Genomic DNA, 25,060 nt, shown 5'->3' with positions numbered 1-25,060 from the left:
AAAGCCAAACTCATGACAATGGCCTAAAGAACTCTATGCCATCGTCCCTTCCTTCTCCTTCTTCCCTATCCAAATTCATTTCCTATTAACCTTCCCCCAACTAGTACTTTATATTTTTGTGGTTTGATCAGTCATGTGACTTTGAAATTCCCCACCTGTGATGACTGCTATTTATTTCTATGAGATTTAATCCTACATAGAAGGCTGGCCCCTGTGGGCACCTCTAGTGCACTGCAGAGGCACATTAAAGGGGCAAGGTCGGGGGGAGCTGAATCACCAACTGTGACCTGGTGACCAATCCACTCTTTTGTCTATTGGTAGCAGTGAACTATCAGTTTTCCCAATTCACTTCCTAAGACCATTAATACAGAAAATCATCTCTAGAATTCTACAGCTTAGTCTACTTCTCTCTTAGCAAATCTAATGGTCTTCATGGAATTTTTTTTTTTTTTTTTGAGGACATGTATTGCTCTGTACCCAGATTAGAATGAAGTGGCATGAGCTTGGTTCACTGCAACCTCCGCCTCCTGGGTTTAAGCGAGTCTCATGTCTCAGCTTCCCAAGTAGTAACCCTAGTTCTTCAGGCCGCTGTCATGAGTTTGGCTTTCACACCACCACACCCAGCTCATTTTTGTATTTTTAGTAGAGACGGGGCTTCACCATGTTAGTCAGGATGTTACCAACCTCCTGACTTTGTGATCCATCCGCCTTGGCCTCCCAAAGTGCTAGGATTTCAGGCGTGAACCACTGCACCCAGCCCATGGGATCTTAGAATATCAGATTAGAGAGAACCTGGGCCTCATCTGGAAACATCTTCTCATTTTCCAGATGAAAAAACTGAGGCCTATAACAGCAAAGCAGCTTTGCTCAACAAAGAGTTAAACAACCCCAGATCTCTCCAATGACCAGCTTGGGCTTTTGCTTCAGTACAGTACTTCATAAAGAGTAACTAATGATAACAGAAAAGAGAAATGAGCACTGTAAAAATGTAAACTTCTATAAACTCATAAGCTAGTGCTATTTCCACATATGGCCTTCTTAACAAATCAATGCTACATCTGTACAATGCCTTTAGTAGTTGTATTTTTCTGAAGTACCTGGCAGGATATATAAATATTTCCCCTACCTCTTTTGTAATGTTAAAATAGTAAAACAATAATTTGTTCAGACACTGTGCTGACAGAGATTATTTAACTGACAGAGAACTGAGAAAGAAATGGAAGGATCTGAAATAGCTCTTTAATTTTGGTTGAAGGCACTTCCCTTATGAAAATTAGTATTTCTCCAGAGTGGAATAATTTCCTATTTAAAGTTTCAGTTGGCTTGGCCTGGTTATAATGTGTGAAAGATATTCAAATTGCTTATTGAGGGGGGTTGCACAGAAACAAGTCCAAACAAAGCAGAATTCCCTTCAAATTGTTCCATCCAAGTTTCCTTGGTCCAGATGGCTCCAATAGCCAAGCCAGAGGCCCCACCCACACCTTCTCACTCCCACTGGGTCCTGGCCTTGAACACATACTAATGACCCTCAGCTGTTTTGGCTCCCAGGCTTGCTTGTTCTTCCTGCCTGACCACCCAACCTCACACCCCCTGCAGAGGGAATGAAACATGGGGGAAAAGGGGAGACTAGGGGAAGGGGCTGGATATTTAAGAAAAAGTCATACCTTTGGGAAGACAGGATTTGGGCTGATACATCAGTTTCCTACTGCTGCTGTAACAAATTACCCCAGACATAGTGGCTTAAAACAACAATTCATTACCTTACAGTTTCAGAGGTCAGAAGTCTGAAAGGAATCTTAGATACAATTAAGGTGTCAGCCAGAATGCATTCCTTGTGGAAGCTCAAGGGGAGCTTCCCTTTTCCAACTTCTAGAGGCTACCATCATTCCTGGGCTCATGATTACCTCACTGTGTTTTCTGCTTCCATCACTGACTCTCTTTCTCTGACTAAGACACTCCTGCCTCCCTTTCATAAAGACCTTTGTGATTATATCTGGCTACCTAGATAATCCAGGACAATCTCCCATCTCAAGAACGTTAAATTAATGATATCTGCAAAGTCCCTTTTGCATGTAAAGCAACACATTTACCAGTCTTAAATATTAGGACATGGACATTTTTGAGGGACCATTATTCTTCCTATCACAGTTGCATTTTTCTTTGAGACTACTATCAGATACTACCATGGTGATCTATGTATAAAATCATACACACAGACACCAAAACACATACATGCACTGAATGAGATGAGGCACTAAGTCTATTATAACTTTAGTCAGAGTCATAGAGCAATATCCATGAGCATTATATCAGGCCAACAATAACTCACCTCCAGTACCACATGCATGGGAAGATTTTTTTTTAAACAAAAAAAACCAAGGGCCAATAGCTTGTGGAAGGCCTGCTCAGCACTCACCTCCAAACATTGCCCGGGATTTTGTATCACTAAAAAGAAGGCCTAAATAATTTAATAGTGCTATCAGGGAGCTCTGTATCATTATGAGGCATCAGCAGATGACATCAGTGTGTGAAATGTATTGGCTTTGGAGTCAGTACAGCACTTCAGCTGCCAGTAACAAAAAAGTAGTTTCCAGGGAAGGGGTCTCCAAGCCAAGGAGGCTCACATTTATAAAACTCAGCTCACCCAGTATAATTAGAGCAAAACTCACAAAGGACCTCAGGGAAGTATCTTCAGTGAGATTAAGGAAATGCAGTGAGGAAATGCAATGAAGTCATGTGAGACTTTAATTAAAGTGAGAAAGGAATGGATTATAAGAGAAATTATAAGGCAAATGTTGGCATATAATGGGAGTTGAAGATAAATACAAAAGGTGAGAGGTTAAGTTTGGAGTCTATTCACTCAATCCAGTTCCATTCAAATAGAAGCAATCTTATGATAATTCCTCAATTTATTCCCCAAAAATAGCCCACATAGCTATTTCAGTGCTATTGGCTCGACCTCTATCTCATAAGAAGATTTAACTGCTCACAATCTTCATCCAGGACAAGCTCTCCTTTTGTAACTAGAATCAATGCCCTCCAACCTACATATAGATTTTCTTCCTGAAAATATTCCTTACCTTCCAAACTTTGACTTTTTTTCTTTTCATCACTATGAAAAAAAAACTACAATATCTCCCATTAAAAAAAAAAAAAAAAAAAAAAACCTGCTTTTAAAACACCACCCCAATTCTACTGCTCTGTGTCTCTGCTTCCCTTTAGATCTCTCAAAAAAAGCATCTATATTCACTGTCATCATTTCTCTTATCTCCCACTCTCTGCTTAATTCATTTCAATCTGTTGTTTGTACTACCCTCCCTGAAATTCTACTCATCAAACTCCTCAAATACCCTCCTATAGCAAATTCAATGGTCTAGTTATAGGCCTGATTCTTCTGAATCTATTGACAACAATAACACACCTAATAGGATGACACTCCCTGGTTTTCCTCCCATCTCACTGATCAGTCCTTCCCAAATTCCTTGGCTAGACCCACTTCCTCTTTTTCCCCTGTAAGAGAGCCCTATGGTCAGTCTCCTGCCACCTTCTCTTATTTATCTGTATTTTTTTCCTAAGTGATCTCATCTGCTCTCATGATTTTGCATGCATCTACATGAAAATAAGTCCCAACTGGACACCTCAAACCTGTCCAAGAATATACAAGAATATAGTCCCAATTCCTCCCCCCACTGTGGTTTGAATGTCTTCCCCCTCTAAAACTCACATTGAGATTAATTGCTACTGTAATGGTAGTAAGATGTGGAGCCTTTAAGAGGTAGTTAGGCCACAGAGACACTGCCCTCATGAAGAGATTAAGGTCATTACTGTGGGAGTGGGTTGGTTTCCAAGGAAGTGAATTCTTGATTAAAAAAGGATGAATTTGACTGACCCCCTTGTTCTCTTGCTTACTCCCACTCCACTACCTCTCACTCATGCCCTCATCATGTGACGATTTCTACCATGACCTTACCAAATGCTAGTGCCATGCTCTTGGACTTCCCAGCCCATAGAATAATGAGTCAAATGAACCTTTGTTTAAAAATTACTTAGTCTGTGGTATTCTGTGATAACAACAGAAAATGGACTAAGACACTACTATAAAACTTGTGTCTCTCCAAGTCTTGCCCAGTGCAGTAAATGGCACCACAATTCACCCAGTAGCTCAAGCTGTACTCCTTTGATTCTTCTTTGACTCCTCTCCTCCTTTCATACCCTATATCTACATGTGCCAGCAATTCTAGTCAGCTTTACATTAAGACTAACCCAGAATCTACTTCTCCCACCATATCACCCTAGTACGAACTACTCTTACCACTCAGAATCGTGAAACAACCTCCTGCGTAGTCTCTTCTACTCTTGCACTCATGTAATCTCCTCTCCAAATAGCATTTATATTTATCGTTCTAAATCACAAAACAAATCAAATCACTTTCCGTCTCAAAGTCCCTAAGTGGATTGCCCTCACACTTTCTCCCTGTGCGTGAGCTGAAAATAATGCTCCCCCAACAACCACACAACATCGCCTTAGCTCTCTGCATCTCCAGGTGGCTAACATTTTTGTTTACCCCTTCAGCCTCCCTTTTTTTTTTTGAGACACAGTCTTGCTCTGTCACCAGGCTGGAGTGCAGTGGTGCAATCTCGGCTCACTGCAACCTCCACCTCCTGGGTTCACGCAATTCTTCCGCCTCAGCCTCCCAAGTACCTGGGACCACAGATACGTGCCACCACACCCAGCTAATTTTTGTATTTTTAGTAGAGACAGGGTTTCACCATGTTGACCAGGATGGTCTTGATCTCTTGACCTCGTGATCTGCCTGCCTCAGCCTCCCAAAGTGCTGGGATTACAGGCATTAGCCACAGTGCCCGGCCCAGCCTCCCTTTTTTTTAAGAAAAAAAAAATTTCCCCAAGTTTGCTTTCTTTTTCTAACTTTTATTGTAAGTTTAGGGTACAGGTGCAGGTTTGTTATCTAGGTAAACTTATGTCATGGAGGTTTGTTGCACAGATAATTTCATCACCCAGGTGTTAGGCCTAGTATCCATTAGCTATTTCTCCTGACCCTCTCCCTCCTCCCACCCTACACCTTCAAATAGGCTCCAATGTATACTGTTCTCCTCTATGCGTCCACAAGTTTTCATCATTTAGCTCCCACTTATAAGTGAGAACATGCGGTATCTGGTTTCCTGTATTAGTTTGCTAAGGATAATTAACTTCCCTTTTTGATGATCTTTCTCTAGAGACGTTTATCTGCTTATCTATCCCTTTCCCATGCAAAACTAGTATAAAAAGCCTCAGCACATTACTACTTCTTCAAAATCTGCTATTTTTGTTGTTGTTGTTGTTATTTTTCTTAGGAAATTTCTCTCAGGAACTTAAGCAACTCTTCCACTCTCATGGTTAAGGTATTAATCATTTCACATTATATCTATGGTTCTTTCATTCTTTCAACAATTTTGATTCACAATGCAAACATTCCCACTCTTTCACGGTAAGAATTAATGTCTCATGATAAAGAAAATCTCAGGAAATACTTTATTTTGGTGACAATTATGATCTAACATTCAAACATTCAAAAGCTAATTCCTTTTTATTTATTTATTTTTTATGTTTATTTATTTATTTTTTTGAGACCGTCTTACATTGTCACCCAGGCTGGCATGATCTCAGCTCATGCAGCCTCTGCCTCTCATGTTCAAGCGATCCCTGTGCCTCAGCCTCTTCAGTAGCTGGGATTATAGGTGTGTGCCACCACACCCAGCTAATTTTTGTATTTTTTTTTAATAAATATGGGGTTTCACCAAGTTGGCCAGGCTGGTTTCAAACTCCTGGTCTCAAGTGATCCACCCGACCCACCCACCTAAGCCTCCTGAAGTGCTGGGATTACAGGCGTGAGTCACCATGCCCAGCCAAAAGCTAATTCTTAATGTTTGTTTACTCTTATTAACATGCTGATAGTGACTTACCTATAAATATTTGCCTAAAGTGCTTTAAAGTTGATTTATGTTCCCTTTACATCTCTAAAGTTTCATTGAGACTCAGAGGATATTATATTTTTAGTCAGACTATAAATATATTCCAGTGTATACATTTTTAGGAAAATAATATTACCTTTAAAAGGGTTTTTAACTTGAAAGCTTCCATAGACATGCGGAGAAAAGACAATAGTATTTCTAAAACGAGCCATTCATGATACTAAGAACTCACTGGACAATATTTTTTATTGAACATTAACTCTATTGTCAAAGTGGCCTTAACATTCTTCTCAGCTTGAGTAAACTGAGGCAGATTTCTTCCTGACTGTGAATCTCTGACCTCCCTTTTCCTTAGAGCATTTGCTTTAGAGAATTTATAATTGTAAATTCTTTCTGTTCCTTTGAGATGTAAATGTTTTAAAAAGCTACTTGCCAATTTTATAGCCCAGAAATGTCTTTCTCAAGGACCTGTGAGCTACCCCTTCGAAATGTAATCATCAAAGAGGACAGTGCCCCCACTATCTTCCAGTGTCTAAGGGAGGGCAGGTGCCTAACTTTGATGAGCACTAATTAGCAAAGGCAGACTTCACAGAGGCAAACATTTGCAAACTGTGAAATAACTCAATGTGCTTAACGCTATTGATCAACCTCCCATCCAAAGTCCTCTACTACTTTTCCATTAGCTTGTCCTAGTGCTCACACACCCTAGTTCCCTTTGTTTCAACAGAGTTGAGTTCAGTCTATGCTTCCTCTGGCAGCAGTCACGAATAAAGCCATTCTTGCCTATTTAACTTTGCTCAGCAAAACTTTTACTTTGACACCATAATCCCAGATATACCGGAGATGACTAAGCTTTCAGTACTCACAGGCTTACCATCTTGACCAGGTTGTCCAGGGTAGCCAGGGTTCCCAGGCAGTCCAGGGTCACCCTAAGCAGGAAGCAAACAAACTTATGAGTACAAAACAACCAGCCACATTGGTGCAGTCAGGACCAATAAAAGTTCAAAACCAATTCCATTATCTGAGGCTTTTTTTTTTGTATGTTAAAAACGAAAGTTAAAAAAAAAAAAAGTCTAAAAAAATTGTCAGATTTTAAATGCTTACTTAATGAATGCATTTTATTATATTGAACTTCCAATGATTTATTTATGTGACCACACCAAGTGTAACTACAGCAACTATTTTTCACTGATGCAAAATGTGCACATTTATGGCAGGATACATTTTTAGAATTCTGAACAAACTATAAAGTGTCATAGCAAATATGATCTCCATAATAGAAATATTTGACTCATAAGGCTTTTTTTTTTTTTTTTTTTGAGACAGTCTTGCTCTGTCACCCAGGCTGCAGTGCAGTGATGCAATCTCAGCTCACTGCAACCTCCACCTCCTGGGTTAAAGCAATTCTCCTGTCTCAGCCTCTCGAGGGGCTGGGACTACGGGCATGTGCCACCACACATGGCTAATTTTTATATTTTTAGCAGAGACAGGTTTCACCATGTTGGCCAGTCTGGTCTCAAATTCCTGACCTCAAATGATCCATCTGCCTGGACCTCCCAAAGTGCTAGGATTACAGGCATAAGCCACTGTGCCCAGCCTATAGACTTAATCCTAAAAGTTACCACACACACACACACACACACACACACATCAATGTCCTATAATACAACTTAACTCATATTTATTTTAAAAATAGTGTGTAGACCATGTGATCTCTCGTATAGAATTCAAGTTTAAAGCTGCATAACTCTCATTTCTTTCAATCCTGTAAGTGTGTTGCTGTGTTACTCTGTCTATACTTGCAATCTGAAATTAACATAATACTACTATGAGAGCAAGGCCCAAGCCAAACAACTCTATTCCAAGTCCCATAATCCTTGAATACATGTAATATTTACATGAAGAAAAAACCTTTATCCTTAAACACCTAAGATCATTAAAGAACAGTGTTTCCTACCACATGGCAATGAGCTCAGTCACACTCTATGGAATTTTGCATGCTGCCCAATGGCCAGTACTGACCATTCAGATGGTCACCACCCACATAAAAAAAAAAAACATGAAAGCAACATTTTTGTGAGGTGAATGTGTTTTATACTTTAGCTCTAAGAAATGCTAAAAAATATCATATGTATCTATCTCTGAATCCGTGAAGTCTAAATGGAGCATCTTGCTGAAAAATACGAAGTCTCTGCCATAAGTATCAGTATATTCCTATATAGAAGCAAACGATTTCTATTAATTCTTCACTTGGTTTTTTGTTTTTGAAATGGGGTCTTGCTTTGTCACCCAGTCTGGAGTGCAGTGGTGTGATCACAGCTCACTGTAGCTTCAACTCCTCAGGCTCAAGTGAACCTTCCACCTCAGCCAACTACGTAGCTGGAATCACAGGTACAGGCCATCGTGCCCAGCTAATCTTTATATTTTTTGTAGAGGTAGGGTCTCAATATATTACCCAGACTGGTCTTGAACTCCTGAGCTCAAGTGATCCTCTCACCTCAACCTCCCAAAGTGCTCGTATTATGAGTGTGAACCAATGAGCTTGATATCTTTACTATTTTATCAAAAAATCATTCACATAGAAATCAATCACATACCCAGTGATTAAGGGTACTATTAAAGAGCCAAATTTCATGGAAACACTACTTCAGACTCCTGGCTAGGGAGATTTGTTCCTGAAACAACAGGAAAAATATGGAAAGAACTAAGTGAACTCTATTAAGGAACCAATAAAGCACGGATGAGCTGTTCACTTAGCAGCTGCCCCCCAAGAGGCTTAGTCTGAGGAAAGGTTGAGAAGGGAAATGTCATTTTTAAAAGACAGAAAGAAGAGCTGTAAATCCAAGGAGGGGAAGATAATACTGAAACATGTAATGTCTTGCTGAATAAATATAATTTGTAATTCCAATCCGAGGACTTGCAATGCTGGCAGGGCATTAGGAAACAACCTTCTGGGTCTCTAGGGAGTTAGAATTTCTCTCTCATTTTGAGAAGGTCTATAATATCCAGCCTCCCTATCATCCTGCCTTACCCATGTGCTGATTGAACTCGCTGCCTTTCAAGAAATTCTATCCTTTCTTTCTCCCTGGAATAAATTGTCCTCTTTTTCCACTCTAGAGTTAATAAAAGAAAATTCTCATTGCACCTTTCTTGTTACTCCATTTTTTCCTGGGGTCTTTTTCTACTGAAATCCTATGACAGCTCTTAAATCACTTATTCATAACTAGTGTTGTCTCAAAGTTTTCCCTTGGTTAGCCTTCATTTATTGTTTGGATTGAGACTCTATAGCAAGGTCTGAATTTTCTACCTTTTTTTTTTTTTAAGATGGAGTCTTGCTCTGTCGCCCAGTCTGGAGTGCAATGGCACAAGCTTGGCTCACCACAACCTCTGCCTCCCGGGTTTAAGTGATTCTCCTGCCTCAGATACATGAGTAGCTGGGATTACAGGCACACACCACCACACCTAGCTAATATTTGTATTTTCAGTAGAGACGGGTTTTCACAATGTTGGCACGGCTGATTTCAAACTCCTGACCTTGTGACCCACCTGCCTCTGCCTCCCAAAGTGCTGGAATTACAGGCGTGAGCCACCGCACCCAGCCTTACATTTTTTTGTTTTTTTGTTACAATGCTAGGTATCAAGCAGAGATTCAGTAACTACTTTCTGTCTGATGTACTTCAAATAAAATCTGTTATTGACCCACTTATTTGTAGAATATTAATTATCAGCAAAATCTAAGATATCAAAAGCATTTAAGAGCGTTTAATCTCTATCATTATCAGGCTGAAATAAAAATTTGGCACAGAAAAGGGTGGAAGAGTGTGCATATTCCTGTTTTATGCAGCATAAAATCATAAAAAAGATATTTAATAATAATGTTATCAGTTAACCAAAATTAAGTTCCCAAATGAAAAAATTACCCACAAGATAAATACAATGTGACTTCATAAGGACCATAACACTGGTCAACAGTCAGAAGAGGAAAATAATCTCTTTTAGGTTCTGCCACTGCTGTTAGAATTGACTGGTTATTTTGAGTATTGCTGTCACTGAGTTACTGGCAAAAACTCAGGTAGATTTGGTATTGTTGCTATAAAACTGGAAGAATAAAGTAAAATCCTAATTAATTAAGCTGATTGGCGAGAAGGCCAATTTTATTACTGTTAATAAGGCTGACACTCAACCTTTATTGACTGTTACATGCTAAGCACTGGTCCAACAGATTTGCACATATTGAGTTACCGAATTCTTGTAATAATCCTATGAAGCAGGTACTTTTGTTATTCCCATTTTCTATATAGAAAATCTAAGGGCCAGGAAACTTAGGTAACTTGCCCAGGGTCATACAGCAGTGTTAGAGATGGGATTCAAACCCAACCAGTTCAGCTCCAGGGTCCAAACTCCTAAACACTACCATTCCCGTCCACAATAACACACTGATCAGAACCAGACTGAGGAATGCTAGAAAATCCAACGTGGAAAAAAAATTCCCCAATATGTTAAATTAGATGCATGATTTATTATTATAAAACTGTGACTAAATTCCAATCCACTTTATTCTAATTTAGCTGAAACATTTGCACATTTTGAATTTTCAAAAATATGTATTCAGCTGAAAAGCAGTATCTATTTATGTTGATCTGAATTTGTGCTGAAGGATTTTTATGTTGTTGATGAAGTGGAAATGTCATGGACTAAGCTAAAACATCTCTGAATATGGTCTCTCAAGCAATGTAACCATAAATAAAGTAAGAAACAGTTGTGCTTATAAAAATAAGCTCATATTTTAAGTTGTTCATCCAAGGCAAATGTCTTTGAAATTCTTCATATAAGCCCAAATATGATGTTTTCAAGTCTTCATTTCAAAAACCTTACGGCTTCATGCTACCCCCCCTGGTCCCCACAAGAGTATCTGACCTAAGACCTATTCCACTCTCCAAAACCAACCTCTTTGCTCCCTCCTAACCCAAGTACCACTCCCTGAAGCTAGAAGTACTCTATTCAGTTTGAAAAGATTTAACATAAAAATATGAATGCCCGCAGGGCGCTATGGCTCACGCCTATAATCCCAGCACTTTGGGAGGCCGAGGCGGGTGGATCACGAGGTCAAGAAATCGAGATTATCCTGGTCAACATGGTGAAACCCCGTCTCTACTAAAAATATAAAAAATTAGCTGGGCATGGTGGTGTGTGCCTGTAATCCCAGCTACTCAGGAGGCTGAGGCAGGAGAATTGCCTGAACCCAGGAGGCAGAGGTTGCAGTGAGCTGAGATCGCGCCATTGCACTCCAGCCTGGGTAACAAGAGCGAAACTCCGTCTCAAAAAAAAAAAAATGTGAATGCCCTTGGCCCTTGAAATTTTCCAAAGGGTTTTGTGTTTTAGACAGAGGGTACCTTGATAGTCCCAATGAATCTCTAATTGGCAAAATTATTAGGGTATAACAAAGGGTATCATCAGAGATATGGCTACAGTAAAAGTGGTATCTTGGAGCAAAGAAGTTATTAAAAAATTGCCCTAACCTAAAAAAGATAAAAATGTCTCTTTCCACTTCTGACCTAATACAGCTAACATTAAGGTTAGAACAAATGTAGGAGTTTGTTCCTACAGATGTTCCTCTGGCTACTGAAGTAGGGGGAGAAGCTGTTACCTGCATGCATGGGTCATTTAAAAGGAAGTTATTTGCAAACTGGGGTTGACTCGGATCTTTCATGCAGAACAGAACCGTTTCCTATAGGTGAAACAGGGGAGGGGAGGATCTTATTGTTTTGAAAATTTCATAATTCCTTCAACAAAAATTATTATTGTTAAGCACTGTGCCAGACTAGAGTGCCAAAGGAGAATGTTCTTTTTATTAACCTTCATTGTGAACAAAAGAAGGTATGGCATATCCAAATGATTCCAACGGATTCATTAATCATTCTCTATGTTTGTCATTAGGGATAAAAAATAAGGTGTTCTTCCGGGGCTCACAGTCTAGTGACAGACAATTTTTTGATGCCTGATGAAGAGTTATAATAACATGATAAGTCTAAGTGTGATGTACCTTGTCATTTTAACCTGGTTTTTTAAACAATGTTGTTATATTTTCCAGAAATCTAAAGAACTTTAAAAAAGAAAAACTATCATAGAATCAGCACTTACCCATTCATCAATACAAAAATTTATCTTCTGTTTTAGTCTCGGCCCAACACTCAGCTCCTAAAACTCTATTTCTGACTAACAGAAAGGCTAGATCTGTTCTTCACAGGCCATATCTTTTGATGGAGTTCTGCAAAACTTTCCAGAAAGCGTATAACAAAAATGGCCAATAAGCCTCAGTGGAATCTAAAGTAAACTTGTCTCATCTGTTTAAATTCAGGTTCTGTTGAACTAATTAAAACCCTATTAACTTTCTAAGCCAGAATAAAAGTGCAACTAAGAATGTTGCTAGGGATTCTGTTTTTCACACACAGGTCGGTGATCTGAGTAAGGAACCACTTCCAGGATAAAGAGCCCTAAATGGATGGAAGAGTGTGTGTGTGTTCCTGTCCTCCTGCCAGATTTTCTGAAGAAAATGGAAAGCAGATCAAAAAGGCATGCCAATTTCAAGATTGGTGGAAAACTGCAATTTCGCTTAGAGTAGTAGGTGGCAATAGGGCTAGATTATGACTAAGAAAATGAAAATGAGAAACACATGATACTTGGAAAAATTAAAAATTAGAGGCTTCACCAGATAAGACAACGGGTGTGCTAAAAATTTAGTGTAGCAAGTACATGAGTAAAAATAGGTGACACTACAAGACATCTATAGGACCACAAATGATAATCAGAAAACATCAGAGGCTTCAGGTGTCTCTGCAAAGTGAACAGCCCCTTGGAGACCCTGGAGACGGGAGAGGTGGCTTGAAGTTCACTGAGAGTCAGAAAAACACTCTAGGCTTTGATAGGTCAGAGAGCATGGGTCTCTGATTTACACATTATATCTCATGCAGGTCAAATTACTTTTATGTATACTATTCCAAGTGGAATACATTACATGAATATATATTTTTAAAAGAATCTATTGGTGAGACACACCAAGGTGTCTTCCAGGTTACATTCTCCCAGGAGAATTTTATAGGTATTTCTCCTTTATGTCAAGGCATATTAAATAATAGATGGTTACTTTAAAGATGATTTGGATTAACTTTTCTAAATGCTATCTAAAAATAATTTACAATAAATTGATTATCATGTATTGCATTCCAATTTAAAGCCAGGCAGAGATTTACTTTGAATGACAGATCAAATGTATACTTCTTAAATTCCGTATCTTTCTTGATTTTAACAGTTAAGGATGAAAATGAATAGAGAAATATGCATAAAAGATAGAAAGATTTTAATTATCTTGGACCAGCAGTCCAAAAAATAAAACTTCTTCAGTTTTAATGATTGAAATACTAACTACAAACTGACTTTGGCAGCATATATACTAAAATTGAAACACTAATCAGAAAATTCAGTCTAAATGAACATTACAATATATTTAACAAAAATGATTATGGTCACTTCAAGTAAGACGTGATCAATACACATAAACGTTACGTTTTTGCTTGGGGAATCATACTTGCTTTCAATTTACACATTATTTTATTTAGGTGATATTTACAAACAAGATGTATCCATGGTGGAAAAACCACTACACTTCTCAGTGTCTTAGGCTGTATCTAAGTGATGCCACAATAAACACAACTTATTTAAAAATTTAGTCATTAATATTAAATTGCATAGAAAAATATTCAGAACATAGTATATACAAAACAACTGGTTATAAAGTAGTACACACACAATGGCTCCAATCATATAAAAATGCACATGTACATTTGTATACAAATCAATATGTCAATATAACTGGAACATGTGCATATATGGTAATATGGAAGTGACGAAAAAATATACTCCCCAAAAGTACATGATTAAGTGAAATAAATATATGTGGCTCTATTTTTTAATTAGACATCAAACTCACAATAATAAAATCAATTTAAAATTTCTTACTTCATTTTTTCCATCTGAAAATTATTTTGACAAATTAAGAACTTAGACATTTAAGAATTTAGACCATGTCTTAAACAAATGTCCTTTCTCCATTTTTAACCAGATCGTAAGGAAGTATTGTTTGTGGGGGCTAGCAGCAGTACTTGGGGGAAAATAAACAACCAAACAAGTAATACTGTCTCAGTTTAATGTGGAGGACAGATATCAGTTTTAGGTTCAAAAGGTACTCTAATCTAGTCTAGATTAGAATACACTTATTTTTCTGGAAAAAAAATAACCAAAACTGAGGTTTTAAACTGTCTAAGACATCAGAGAGAAATTTCTCAACAGGATCAATGGTGATTAGGAATTGTATGGTTTACCCGGCTCTTGTTTGCAAGTTTTAACAAAAACAGCAAGTTAGGTGTTACTCACTTTGGGGCCTTGAAGTCCTGGTTTTCCCGGAGGACAAATACAGGGAGCTGGAGTTGAACCTACATCACTGGGACCGTTAAGGCACTGCAAAGACAAAAATGGAAACAGACAACAAGCATGGAAAGATACACAGGTACATGCACACGCGGGTTTATGCATTTATATATTTGTGTAAAAGCGTAAAAATATCTTACATTCGCTTTTGAGTTTTATTTAGCCCAACCCAATAGGAAATTACAAATCGCAAAAATCTATAAATATTAAATACATTGAAGTTACATAAAAATGGGTTCTATTTGTCTAACATACATACTTACAGTTGTTGGAAAAGAGCTAAACAGTCCCACAATACAAATATCACCTTAAGGGGAACAATAGTATCCAGGCTTACCTCTCCATTCTGAAAGAAAAACAACAAATGTGTTTTAAAATGTTTTTAATAAAATTTATAAATTATTAACCTAATTTACAAATATTTCACTGATCAGAGATATATGAAATCTGAAAACCAACAAGAGCCAAAATATTTGCCTGCATTTATCTTAAAAACTCACCTATCTATACGTGTTATTACTACTCCATTCATATAGGAGGATACAGGAAGGATATGTTTTCTCCAGGTGAATAGAAGAAGAAAATTAAAACACCAAAGCTACTTGATATAATGGCCATGCAAGATCAAAAATACCTCCAGATGAGATTTATATGCTGTCTTGAAATTTCAGGAAATCATTTTAAAAAAACAGAAAAAAACGCTGAAACACACCTGAGCAAGTCACAAACTACATGCATTAAAATTTTGCACTTTAGGAGAGCTTCTTAAAAAACAGTCTGCGTTTTATTGAATAACATACAATTTTAAAGGACAGTCAACTTTCCAAACAATAAAAAATTAGATTAAAAAAATTATAAGGTTGGATTGATGGTGCGAAAGTCAAAAGGGCCACAGAAAGTCACAGCTGAGAGTAAAACATGAGACATTAAAACATAAAATAGAAGTGAGAATTCAAAATCTGCAATATAAAGCTGTGCTTCATCATATGAGAGGATAATAGTAATGATCATATGTGAACGCAGAGAGAGACATCAATAAATGAAGTATGCACAATGAATTCTCAAATGCAATGACTTATTAATGCTTTTAAAAGGATTTATATTTCAAGTCATAAAAATCTAAAATAAAAATGAACATGCTTAAACAGTTATTTATCTAGAAAACCCAGAATGAATCCTTTCTAGAAAAGTCTGTTTGATTACAGATCTTTTAAATGTGCTGTTCTGTGTCCTCAAGGTTTTAGAACATGTAGATTCATACATTATTCCATTTGATAGGAAAAGAGAAGTTGATGACAACACAACTACACACTTTTTTTTTTTAATTTTTAAGACGGGGTTTCACCATGTTGGTCAGGCTGGTCTTGAACTACCGACCTCAGGTGATCAGCCCACCTTGGCCTACAAAGTGCTTGGATTACAGGCATGAGCCACGACTCCCGGCCAACTACCCACATTTTAAAAACTATGGCTGACTCAAATATCACTGGGAATCCACAATGTTAGAAAGTTGTACAACATTCTACCATATTTCCACTAGCAGTAATACACCAATTTTTTGCACAGGAGAAAGGGGATTGATCTCACACACACACACACATCATAAGATGCTATGACATTTTAGCTTATAACCTTTTTCCTCCTAACACATTAATGAAAATAAATAGAAACACTGCTTTTATTCTAGAACTATAATAAAATCTTACTTAAGTATCAACACCAAGAAAAGTATTCATTATTTCACTGACACTTTGAGAAAAAAAAAGTCAGTAAAAAGGAAAAATAATTATCTCCAGCTCTTCAGAACTGTACTGTTTGGAGTGTTCTGTCCACATGTGTAATATACACTATTATATTGTTATATTATACGTGATTACATTAAGTATAATAATGTATTTCACACACTGACATTCAGACAAAGCATCCTACATTTTTCTGGAGCAGGTCTCATTTTGCTTTACCTGAGCAGTAGAATAGTCACAGTCATAGATGATGGAAAAAAAATTTCCTTGTGATCTTCAATTCACACTTGCACAATAACACATAATTTCATTTCAATTATAAACCTCAAAATATGTTTCACCTCATTTAACTTTACTTCCACTAACATTTAAAAATAAAATTTACTCTACTTATTAAATACTCAGATATTATCTGCTTTTTATTTATTGCTTTGAAAGTACAAAAGCAACATCTGGGAAAAAATAATCCCTCCTACTTACAAATCCAGGAATCTCACATGCTGTCTCCCGGTTGTTCTGTTCTGGGTCACAGTAGATTCGCAACTTTTGGACATCAAACTAAGAACACAAAACCAGTAGAGTTAAAGTTGAGGCACAAGCGAATTGTTTTGTAAGAGCAACTCAGATACACAGAAACCTCCACGATGGTTAGTAATTGTGTAAGGTTTACATCACAGCACTTAGCTAAAACAAAGAAACAGAAAATTTGAATATTTAACATACACTATAAAGATGTGATACAACATAACTCCTAAAGAAAAATTCCCTAGCACCAAGAGCAAATCTCCAATTTTCTCCAGGAAATCAATGAGGCTTTTTTAGTACTCATGTATTAAAAGCTAATCTAAAGAGCATTTTGTAGGACACTTAAAAGCTTTCCCAGGTTTTCTGTATTTATCCTACATTGCTACAACATTCCTGATTGTATAGGGTGGGCTCAAGAAGCCATCTTTGGTCTTTACTATTTAGTTGTGGCATGGAGTGTTCTATGATTAGTAGGCCCAGCACCTGTTAATGTTTAAATATTTACTACAATTTGACATGTAGCATTAATTCATAGAGATCACATGTGTAAACACACATTTAAAAATGAGAGTTTTCCTTTAATGGAAACAGTGCAGGAGGGACATACCTTTTCAAATAAAGGATTTTTCTAGAAATGGCTTTTACAGACACATTTCTCCATCCAAACAAAGATACTCCAGTTTAAGGAGATATCAAAAAAGTCAAAACAAAACTTTTGCAGGTGTAATTTGAACATACCACAATTGCTTTATTTTTAAGAAACAGATTTGTTTGTGAAGAACCGACATGAATTAATCTCATGAATTAATCTAATTTTATCCTTGAAGCTGTAAAGACATTTTTATAGCCCCACTTACAAATGAAACTATATTCTCTTTTCCACATTCATTACTTAAACTATGTTTCTCTTGGGAAACATTAATGTTTCCTAGAAATGTAGAATTCTACCCTAAACCCAGGGGAACATTTTTCTACATATTCTTATAAAAATATTAAGTCCAATTCTGCATTATAATACATATGCTTACACATAATTTCACTAATGAACTGACCACATTTTGGCAAACAACATAAGGGAATTCATAACTAAGTTAAATACAATTATATGTGGTGAAAACGAGGAGTAAAAGTTTCCTTTTATATACTTCAAAGAGCAAATCATTACTTATCTACCTGAACAGTTTCTTCTTTTCCAGAATATTTTCCAATTTGGGTTTGCCCATTGATGAAGATCCCTAAAACCGGATGTAAGAGCTTGTTTTCAATTTGTTGGTCATCAATATACAGAGTTACATCTTGCTCTGTTACTAAGAGACGAATTTGGTGCCAGCCTTCATCAAACAACACCTACAGGAAGAAAGTGTGGCAGATTCATAAATAAAGTCCCTAACAATATTTTATTTTCTTTGTTCTTACTCCCTTGCTTCTAACCATTGCTGAGAAACTTCATGCCACAGAGACTGACTGTATTATTTATAAATTCACCCTGACCCAGGCTGGACCTTATATGCTACCCATGAATTCTTTCATTAATCCTTATCCAAGTTCCTATTCCGTATCTCAAAGAAGTTGTGTCAAGCAACTTACTAAAGCAAGGTTCCCTCAAAATCATAAATGAGTTTAATAATCGCTGAATCCAAATGGCTTTTTTCCTTCCTCATATTGTTTATTTCATTGCAACTCTGGGCCTCATAACTAATCAATCTTCCTTGATATTCTCACTCAACCTCTGGGATTCAAACAATCTCGATCATTTTCACTTCTTCCTCTCTAGTTCCTCATTCTCTCTCTGTCTTTGAGTGTTCTTCTCCCCAATCTATCCTTTTATGAGGGCATTTCTCATAGGTCTGTTCTGGGCATTTTTCACTCTCTGACTCATTCATTCCTCCAGGCCAATTATCGCTTCTATGTCATAACTCCCATATCTACACTAACAGCCTGTACCTCCCCTGTGTATGGGTTCTATAATTCTAATACTAGCTAGGATAATTTTTTGAGGATGTTTCACAACTAGCCCAACAAGGTATGTAACAATATAAACTTGAACTATCCCCTAGAATTTTCTTCCTGACCCTATTTCCTTCATAATAGCATCCTCTGAACATAAGTTTCTTTCTTTGAATTGCAGTAACTAACCAGATGGAGAGTTTTACCTAAAATATTTCTTCCACATAACTCAATTTCATTTCCTCATTTTCACTGTCACTGCCATAATTAGGGCTCATGGAACTCTTGCTTTATTTCAACAATTTTCAAATCTATCTCGAGCTCTGACACTCATTTCCAAGCCATCCTTCAGATCACCACTAGAATTAATTTCTCTCCTTATAGTTCTGTTAGGGGAGATGTTCCATCTTGTTAATTGCTGTATCCCCAAGACATGGCCTAACTTTAGGATTGAAAGTATTATTTATGGACAGAAGGAGAAAAAGAAGTAGAGAAGATTGCTTTGACTATGACACACTTATGGTCAAGAACTTCTGATGAAACATTTACTGAATAAAGTACAAACCACATTATATGGCTTTCCAGGCCCCTCATAAATTGGGCCTACACCTAGAGAGCCTTTTCTTCCATGCATGTTATATTCTAAAACAGGGGAGCCTCTTTGCATTCTCTAAATAAAAACCCAGCATTATGTTACACACATGACTACTCAATACTAAATAATTTGTTTAATGTGCCCTTACATCCATCTCTATCAAAATGCTATACATACTTCAAAGTCCAGTTCAAAAATTATTTTATTTATGCAGATTTTCTCATACTTTATGTTAGAACAAATTTTCCCTTCCACACTCCACTAACACTTTATACTTCTATTTGATACCAGTTGCCTTGAATATCCTATTATAAATAAGCTCCTTGAAGGTCAGAAACATGCCTTATTCATCTGCCATTTCTTACAGAATCTGGCACACTGGCTTTAATGAAGATAGCAGACAAGAAATTTTTTAATGTAATATACTTACTAAATGAAGAAACTGCACATTATATATTACCATATACATTTCCTAAACTGTGTAATATACCTTTTGACTATCATAAGTATAATAATGAGTAAAACTTAATTGCTTTAATTATTGCATCTGTATTCTGAAAACAGGACTTGGAAAATAAACTTTTTTAAGTTTATATACTCTATTAAATATATATTCCATTTGGAGAAATAAAATGTTCTCCTAAATAGGTAAATTTCATACCTACTATCTACCTGGTATTTAATATTCTAATAGATATGTCTTCATGTAAATATCCTGTAGAAAATGGCAGTGTAAAACAGACCAATATGGACTTTGAAGTGAACTAGACCAAAATTTAATTCCTGACGTCATCACTTATTAGCTGTTCTACTTTGAGGGAGAACTTACATCCTTGAATATTAGTTTGTCTGCAAAATGGGAGCAATGGTTTCTTTACTGGATGGCTATTGTAATTAAATGTATCTGGCACCTACTAGTAGGCACTCAAAATATGTCAGTTCCCCTCAGCATTTGTCCCCATATTGATCAAGAAACAATTTTCCTTTCTCTGTTAGTTTTCTTCAACACAGAAATATTAAAATATAAAGTTAAAATATTTCCAGTTATGTTAAAATTATAGCCCTCTTTTCCCCAACAAACATAAACCCAATGGTGCCTCCCCATGAATATCATAACCATGGTATTATCCCAGGCATCTTTACCTTAACTTGAGGGTTAGCAAAGGTAACCACTTGTGAGCCATTAATTATGCTGGTTGTTGTAAATAATAATGTTTTGTCCACACCATTTAAGGTAACTGCTATCTGTGGCCTTCCATCAATAGTTAATATTCTCCATAAATCCCAAATTTTCTTGACCTTAAATCTTTGAGTAGACACAAATACATATGATGGAGGAAGACCTTCTGGGAAAACGTTGCTAGAAAAAGAAGAGCATGTGTAAGCTTAAAGAATTCTTGACATGTCCATAGGCATATCCCCCCAAAAGAGTTATGTCAACATATAATGTATACCTTGTGGGTTCTGATAAATCAACTTTTGATGTTACTTCATATCCTTTTATCTTTGTTGGTGAAAGCTGTATTCTTTTCTTAACCTTTTTCTTTACATTTAAACCTAAAAGAATATCAAATCCCTTCTCATCACGAGCTGCCACTGGAATTCGTGTTGGACAGACAGATTCTATAAGGCAAAAGCAATAAAAGTTGATTAATCATGGACTATCCAAACAAAAAAAGAAAAAGCAAGAGAGAAATATTAGACAATATAGTATTCTATAGCTAGAATTATAAAATCTACATACGTATACAAATGTATAGCATATAAATGTATATGAATACATTTTCTAAGAAAATGTAGAAGTATTTTACACATTTGACAGTGAAATCTTAATATTCTTTTTTCCCTAAAAAATGGGGCATAAAAGTAAAACAAAAATATAAGATAAATATTTGTTAATGTATTGTCTTTAGCAACAAATTGAGACAATAGGCAATATGAGACAATCGAATACCTATGGAACAGGAAAACAATGGAACAGGATTCCTGATTCTCATCCAGAATTTCCTATTAACTAGTCATACAACCCTGGATAATGCTTTTAATTTACTGAATTCAAAGATGAACATTAAGATTCTTTTCTTGCATTCTTAGCATTTAAGGAGTAAAAAGTATTTTCTATTCCTGATTTTCTTTTCAGTTCAAGCAGCTTATAATTCTACAGCTCAAATATCATTGGTCTATCTCACTGGAAAAAAACTTAACTTGGGTCCTATCTATTCATGAAAGTTCTTTAAATGAACATATTATCTCATCTAGAATTAACTACATATTAATCATACTTATAAAGAATATTTTCTTAAGAATAATCACCAGCATTACATAGTCAGCTATTTAAGTAATAAGTATGATATACTTTAGCTGAAGAATACAATAAGATAAAAAATTTACTAAAGATGTTGAATAGCTGCCTTTAGTAAGCAGAGAGAAAAGAATCAGCAAACTCAATAATTAGTCATTTGAAATTATCCAATCAGAGAACCAAAAAGAAAAAGGAATGAGAAAAAATGAAGAAAGCCTAAGAGATTTATGCAACACCATCAAGCACACCAATATATGCATTTTGGGAGTTCCAAAAAAAAAGAAAAGAAAAGAGCCAAAAGAGGACAAAAAGCATATTTAAAGAAATGAGGCCAACAACTTCCCAAATCTGGAAAAGGATATGGACACTGAAATTCAAGAAGCCTAATATATGCTAAGTTGAACCCAAAGAAATCCACACTGAAACATATTATAATCCAATTGTCAAAAGTTAAAGCCAGAAATAACATTTTGAAAGTAGCAAGAAAAAAAGAGACTTGTTATATACAAGGGAACCTTGATAAGACTATTAGCAGATTTCTCAGTAGAAGCATTGCATGCCAGGAGTAGGATGACATATTCAAAGGGCTGAAAGAAAAAAACAACATGCCAACCAAGAATGCTATGTCTGGCAAAACTGTTCTTCAAAAATGAAGGAGAAATAAAGACTTTTCTAGATAAACACAAGCTAAGAAAGTTCATCACTATCAGGCCTGCCTTATAAGAAATTCTTAAGGAGTCATTCAAGATCAAACAAAAGTACACTGAACAGCAACATAAAAGTATGAGATAGTATAAATTTTTCTGATAAAAGTAAATATATATACAGACACAGAATATTATAATATTGTAATAGTCATATATACATGACTTTTAATTCTGATGTAAAAGTTAAAAGACAAAAGCACTTTCAAAAACTGTAACTTTAAAAATAGGTTAACAGATACAAATTATAAAAAGATGCAATTTGTGGCATCAGTAACAAAGGAGAGGTAGTATAGAGTATTTATATGTAATTTAACTTTATACCAACTTAAAATAAATGGTCATAATTACATGATGTTTTATGTAATCCCTATGGTAACCTCAAAGAAAATAGCTATGGAAGATAAATAAAATGATAAAGGACATCAACACAAAAAGAAGCAATAAAACACAAAGGAAGACATTCAAAGAAAAAAGGACAGACAAAAAGCTACAGGAAAGACAGAAAATAATTAACAAAATGTCAATAGTTTTTCCCTATCAGTAATTACCTTAAATGTAAGTTGTTATACTTTTTAATCAAAGTACATAGAAAGGCTGAATGGATTAGAGCTACAGATCTAAATATATACTGTCTATGAAAGACTATACCCTGGGCAACATAGCAAAATCCCATCTCTACAAATACAAAAACAAAAGCAAGCAAAAAACAACAAAATTATCCGGGCATGATGGCATGTGCTTGTAGTCGCAGGTACTCAGGAAGCTGAGGTGGGAAGAATGACTGAGTGTGGGAGGTTGAAGCTGCAGTGAGCTATGATCATGCCACTGCACTCCAGCCTGGGCAACAAAATAAGACCCTGTCCCAGAAAAGAAAAAAGGAGAGGAGAGGAGAGGGGAAGGGAGGTGAAGGGAGAGGAGGGGAGGGGAGGAGAGAAGAAAAGGACTCACTTTAAATGTAAGGACATATATAGGCTGTAACTGAAAAAATGAAAAAAGATACTCCATCTAAATGGTGGCCAAAAGACATCAGAGATGTCTATACTTATATCACACAGTACAAAACTATAACAAGAGACAAAGAAAGATATCCTTTTATGATAAAATGGTTAATTCACCAGGAAGATATAATAATTATGATTATATATGCAGCCAACATCATGCCCACAAAAATATGAAGTAGACATTTACAGAATTGAAGGGAGAAATAGACAAACACAATAATAGTAGAGGATTTCAATAATGATTAGAACATTCAAACAGAAGATCAATAAGGAAACAGAAGAGTTGGACAATACTATAGACCAAATGAACCTAGCAGACACATATAGAATATTCTACCCAACAGCAGCAGAATACACATTCCCTTCAATTGCACATGAGACATTCTCCAGGACAGACCACATGTTAAACCACACACGTCTTATTTAAGAAGTCTGAAATCATACCAGTATGTTTTCTAACCACAATGGAATAAAACTAAAAATTAATAACAGGAGGAAAGTTGAAAAATTCACAAATATGTAGAAATTTAATAACACACTATTGAACAACCATTAGGTCAAAGACGAAATCAGAGACAAAGTTAGAAAATACCTGGTGACAAACAAAAACACAACATCCAAAATTTATGACATGCAGGGAAACAACACTAAGAGAGATGTTTATAGCAATAAATGCCTACATTGAAAAAGAAGAAGGATCTGAAATAAACAACTTTACACCTCAAAGACCTACACAAAGAAAGACAAACTAAGCCCAAAGTTAGCAGGAGGAAAAAAAAAATTTTAGATTTAAGCAGAAATAAACAAAATAGAAAATAGAAATCAACAAAGCTAAGAGTTGCTTTTTTGCAAAGATCCACAAAATTAACAAATCTTTAACTAGATTAACTAAAAAGAGAAGATGTAAGAAGTGAACGAAGAGATATTATAATTTATGCCACAGAAATAAAGATTTTAGTGACTAATATAAACTATATATCAACAAATTGATAACCTAGATGACATGAGTAAATTCCTAGAACATATAACCTACCAAAACTGAAACATGAATAAACAAAATATCTGAACAGACCTATAACTAGAGATTAAAGGAGATTAAATCAGTAATCAAAACACCCCCGCAAAAAAGCCTAGTACCAGGTGGCTTTAGTGGTGAATTCTACCAAACATATAAAGAAGAATTAATATTTCTCTTAAGCTCTTTCAAAAAATTGAAGAGGAGTGAACACTTCTAAACTCTTTTTATAAGGCCAGCATTAACCTGATATCAAAGCCAGAAAAAGATACCATAATAAAATAAAACAAGTCAATATCCCTGATGAATATATATGTAAATATCCTCAACGAAATACTAACATATTGAATTTCACAGGAAATCAAAAACATCACACACCATGACCAAATGGGAATTATCCTGGTATGAAAGAGTTTGACATATAAAATCAATAAATGTGCCATTGATAGAAGAAAGGATAAAAATAACACGATCAATCAGGGAGGCTGGCAACATGGTTGAATAGGAACAGCTCCAGTCTGCAGCTCCCAGCGAGATCAACGCAGAAGGCAGATAATTTCCTCATTTCTAACTGAGGTACCTGGCTAATCTCATTGGGACTGGTCAGACAGTGGGTGCAGTCCATGGAGGGGGAGCTGAAGCAGGAGGAGGAGCCAAAGCAAGGTGTGGCATTGCCTCAACTGGGAAGCACAAGGTGTTGGGGAACTCCCTCCCCTAGCCAAGGGAAGCCCTGAGGGACTTGCCACGTGGAATGGTGCACTCTGGCCCAGAT

General features: G+C 36.2%; 1 protein-coding gene across 2 annotated transcripts in view; it reads right to left on the bottom strand.

Annotated features, from left to right (window-relative positions):
* Window positions 1-25,060, bottom strand: part of COL21A1 (collagen type XXI alpha 1 chain) — a 196,317-nt gene that overhangs the window by 96,831 nt on the left and 74,426 nt on the right. The window contains exons 4-10 of one of the 2 annotated variants that reach the window (XM_064360972.1): window positions 20,718-20,886; window positions 20,407-20,623; window positions 17,895-18,068; window positions 16,677-16,754; window positions 14,792-14,800; window positions 14,401-14,484; window positions 6,837-6,899 (exon numbers count right to left, since the gene is read on the bottom strand). In XM_064360972.1, the coding sequence (XP_064217042.1) occupies window positions 6,837-6,899; window positions 14,401-14,484; window positions 14,792-14,800; window positions 16,677-16,754; window positions 17,895-18,068; window positions 20,407-20,623; window positions 20,718-20,886 (794 nt within the window). Of the gene's footprint in view, window positions 1-6,836; window positions 6,900-14,400; window positions 14,485-14,791; window positions 14,801-16,676; window positions 16,755-17,894; window positions 18,069-20,406; window positions 20,624-20,717; window positions 20,887-25,060 lie in introns of those variants that run through there. The other variant, XM_064360971.1, reaches the window with a different exon arrangement.

Source organism: Aotus nancymaae, unplaced genomic scaffold, assembly GCF_030222135.1.
Source record: "Aotus nancymaae isolate 86718 unplaced genomic scaffold, 86718_ANA_hifiasm-v0.15.2.pri h1tg000040l, whole genome shotgun sequence".
In the NCBI taxonomy this organism is placed as follows: domain Eukaryota; kingdom Metazoa; phylum Chordata; class Mammalia; order Primates; family Aotidae; genus Aotus; species Aotus nancymaae.
Note: the sequence above shows the minus strand (reverse complement) of the source record. Positions and strands in the feature narration are given on the sequence as shown.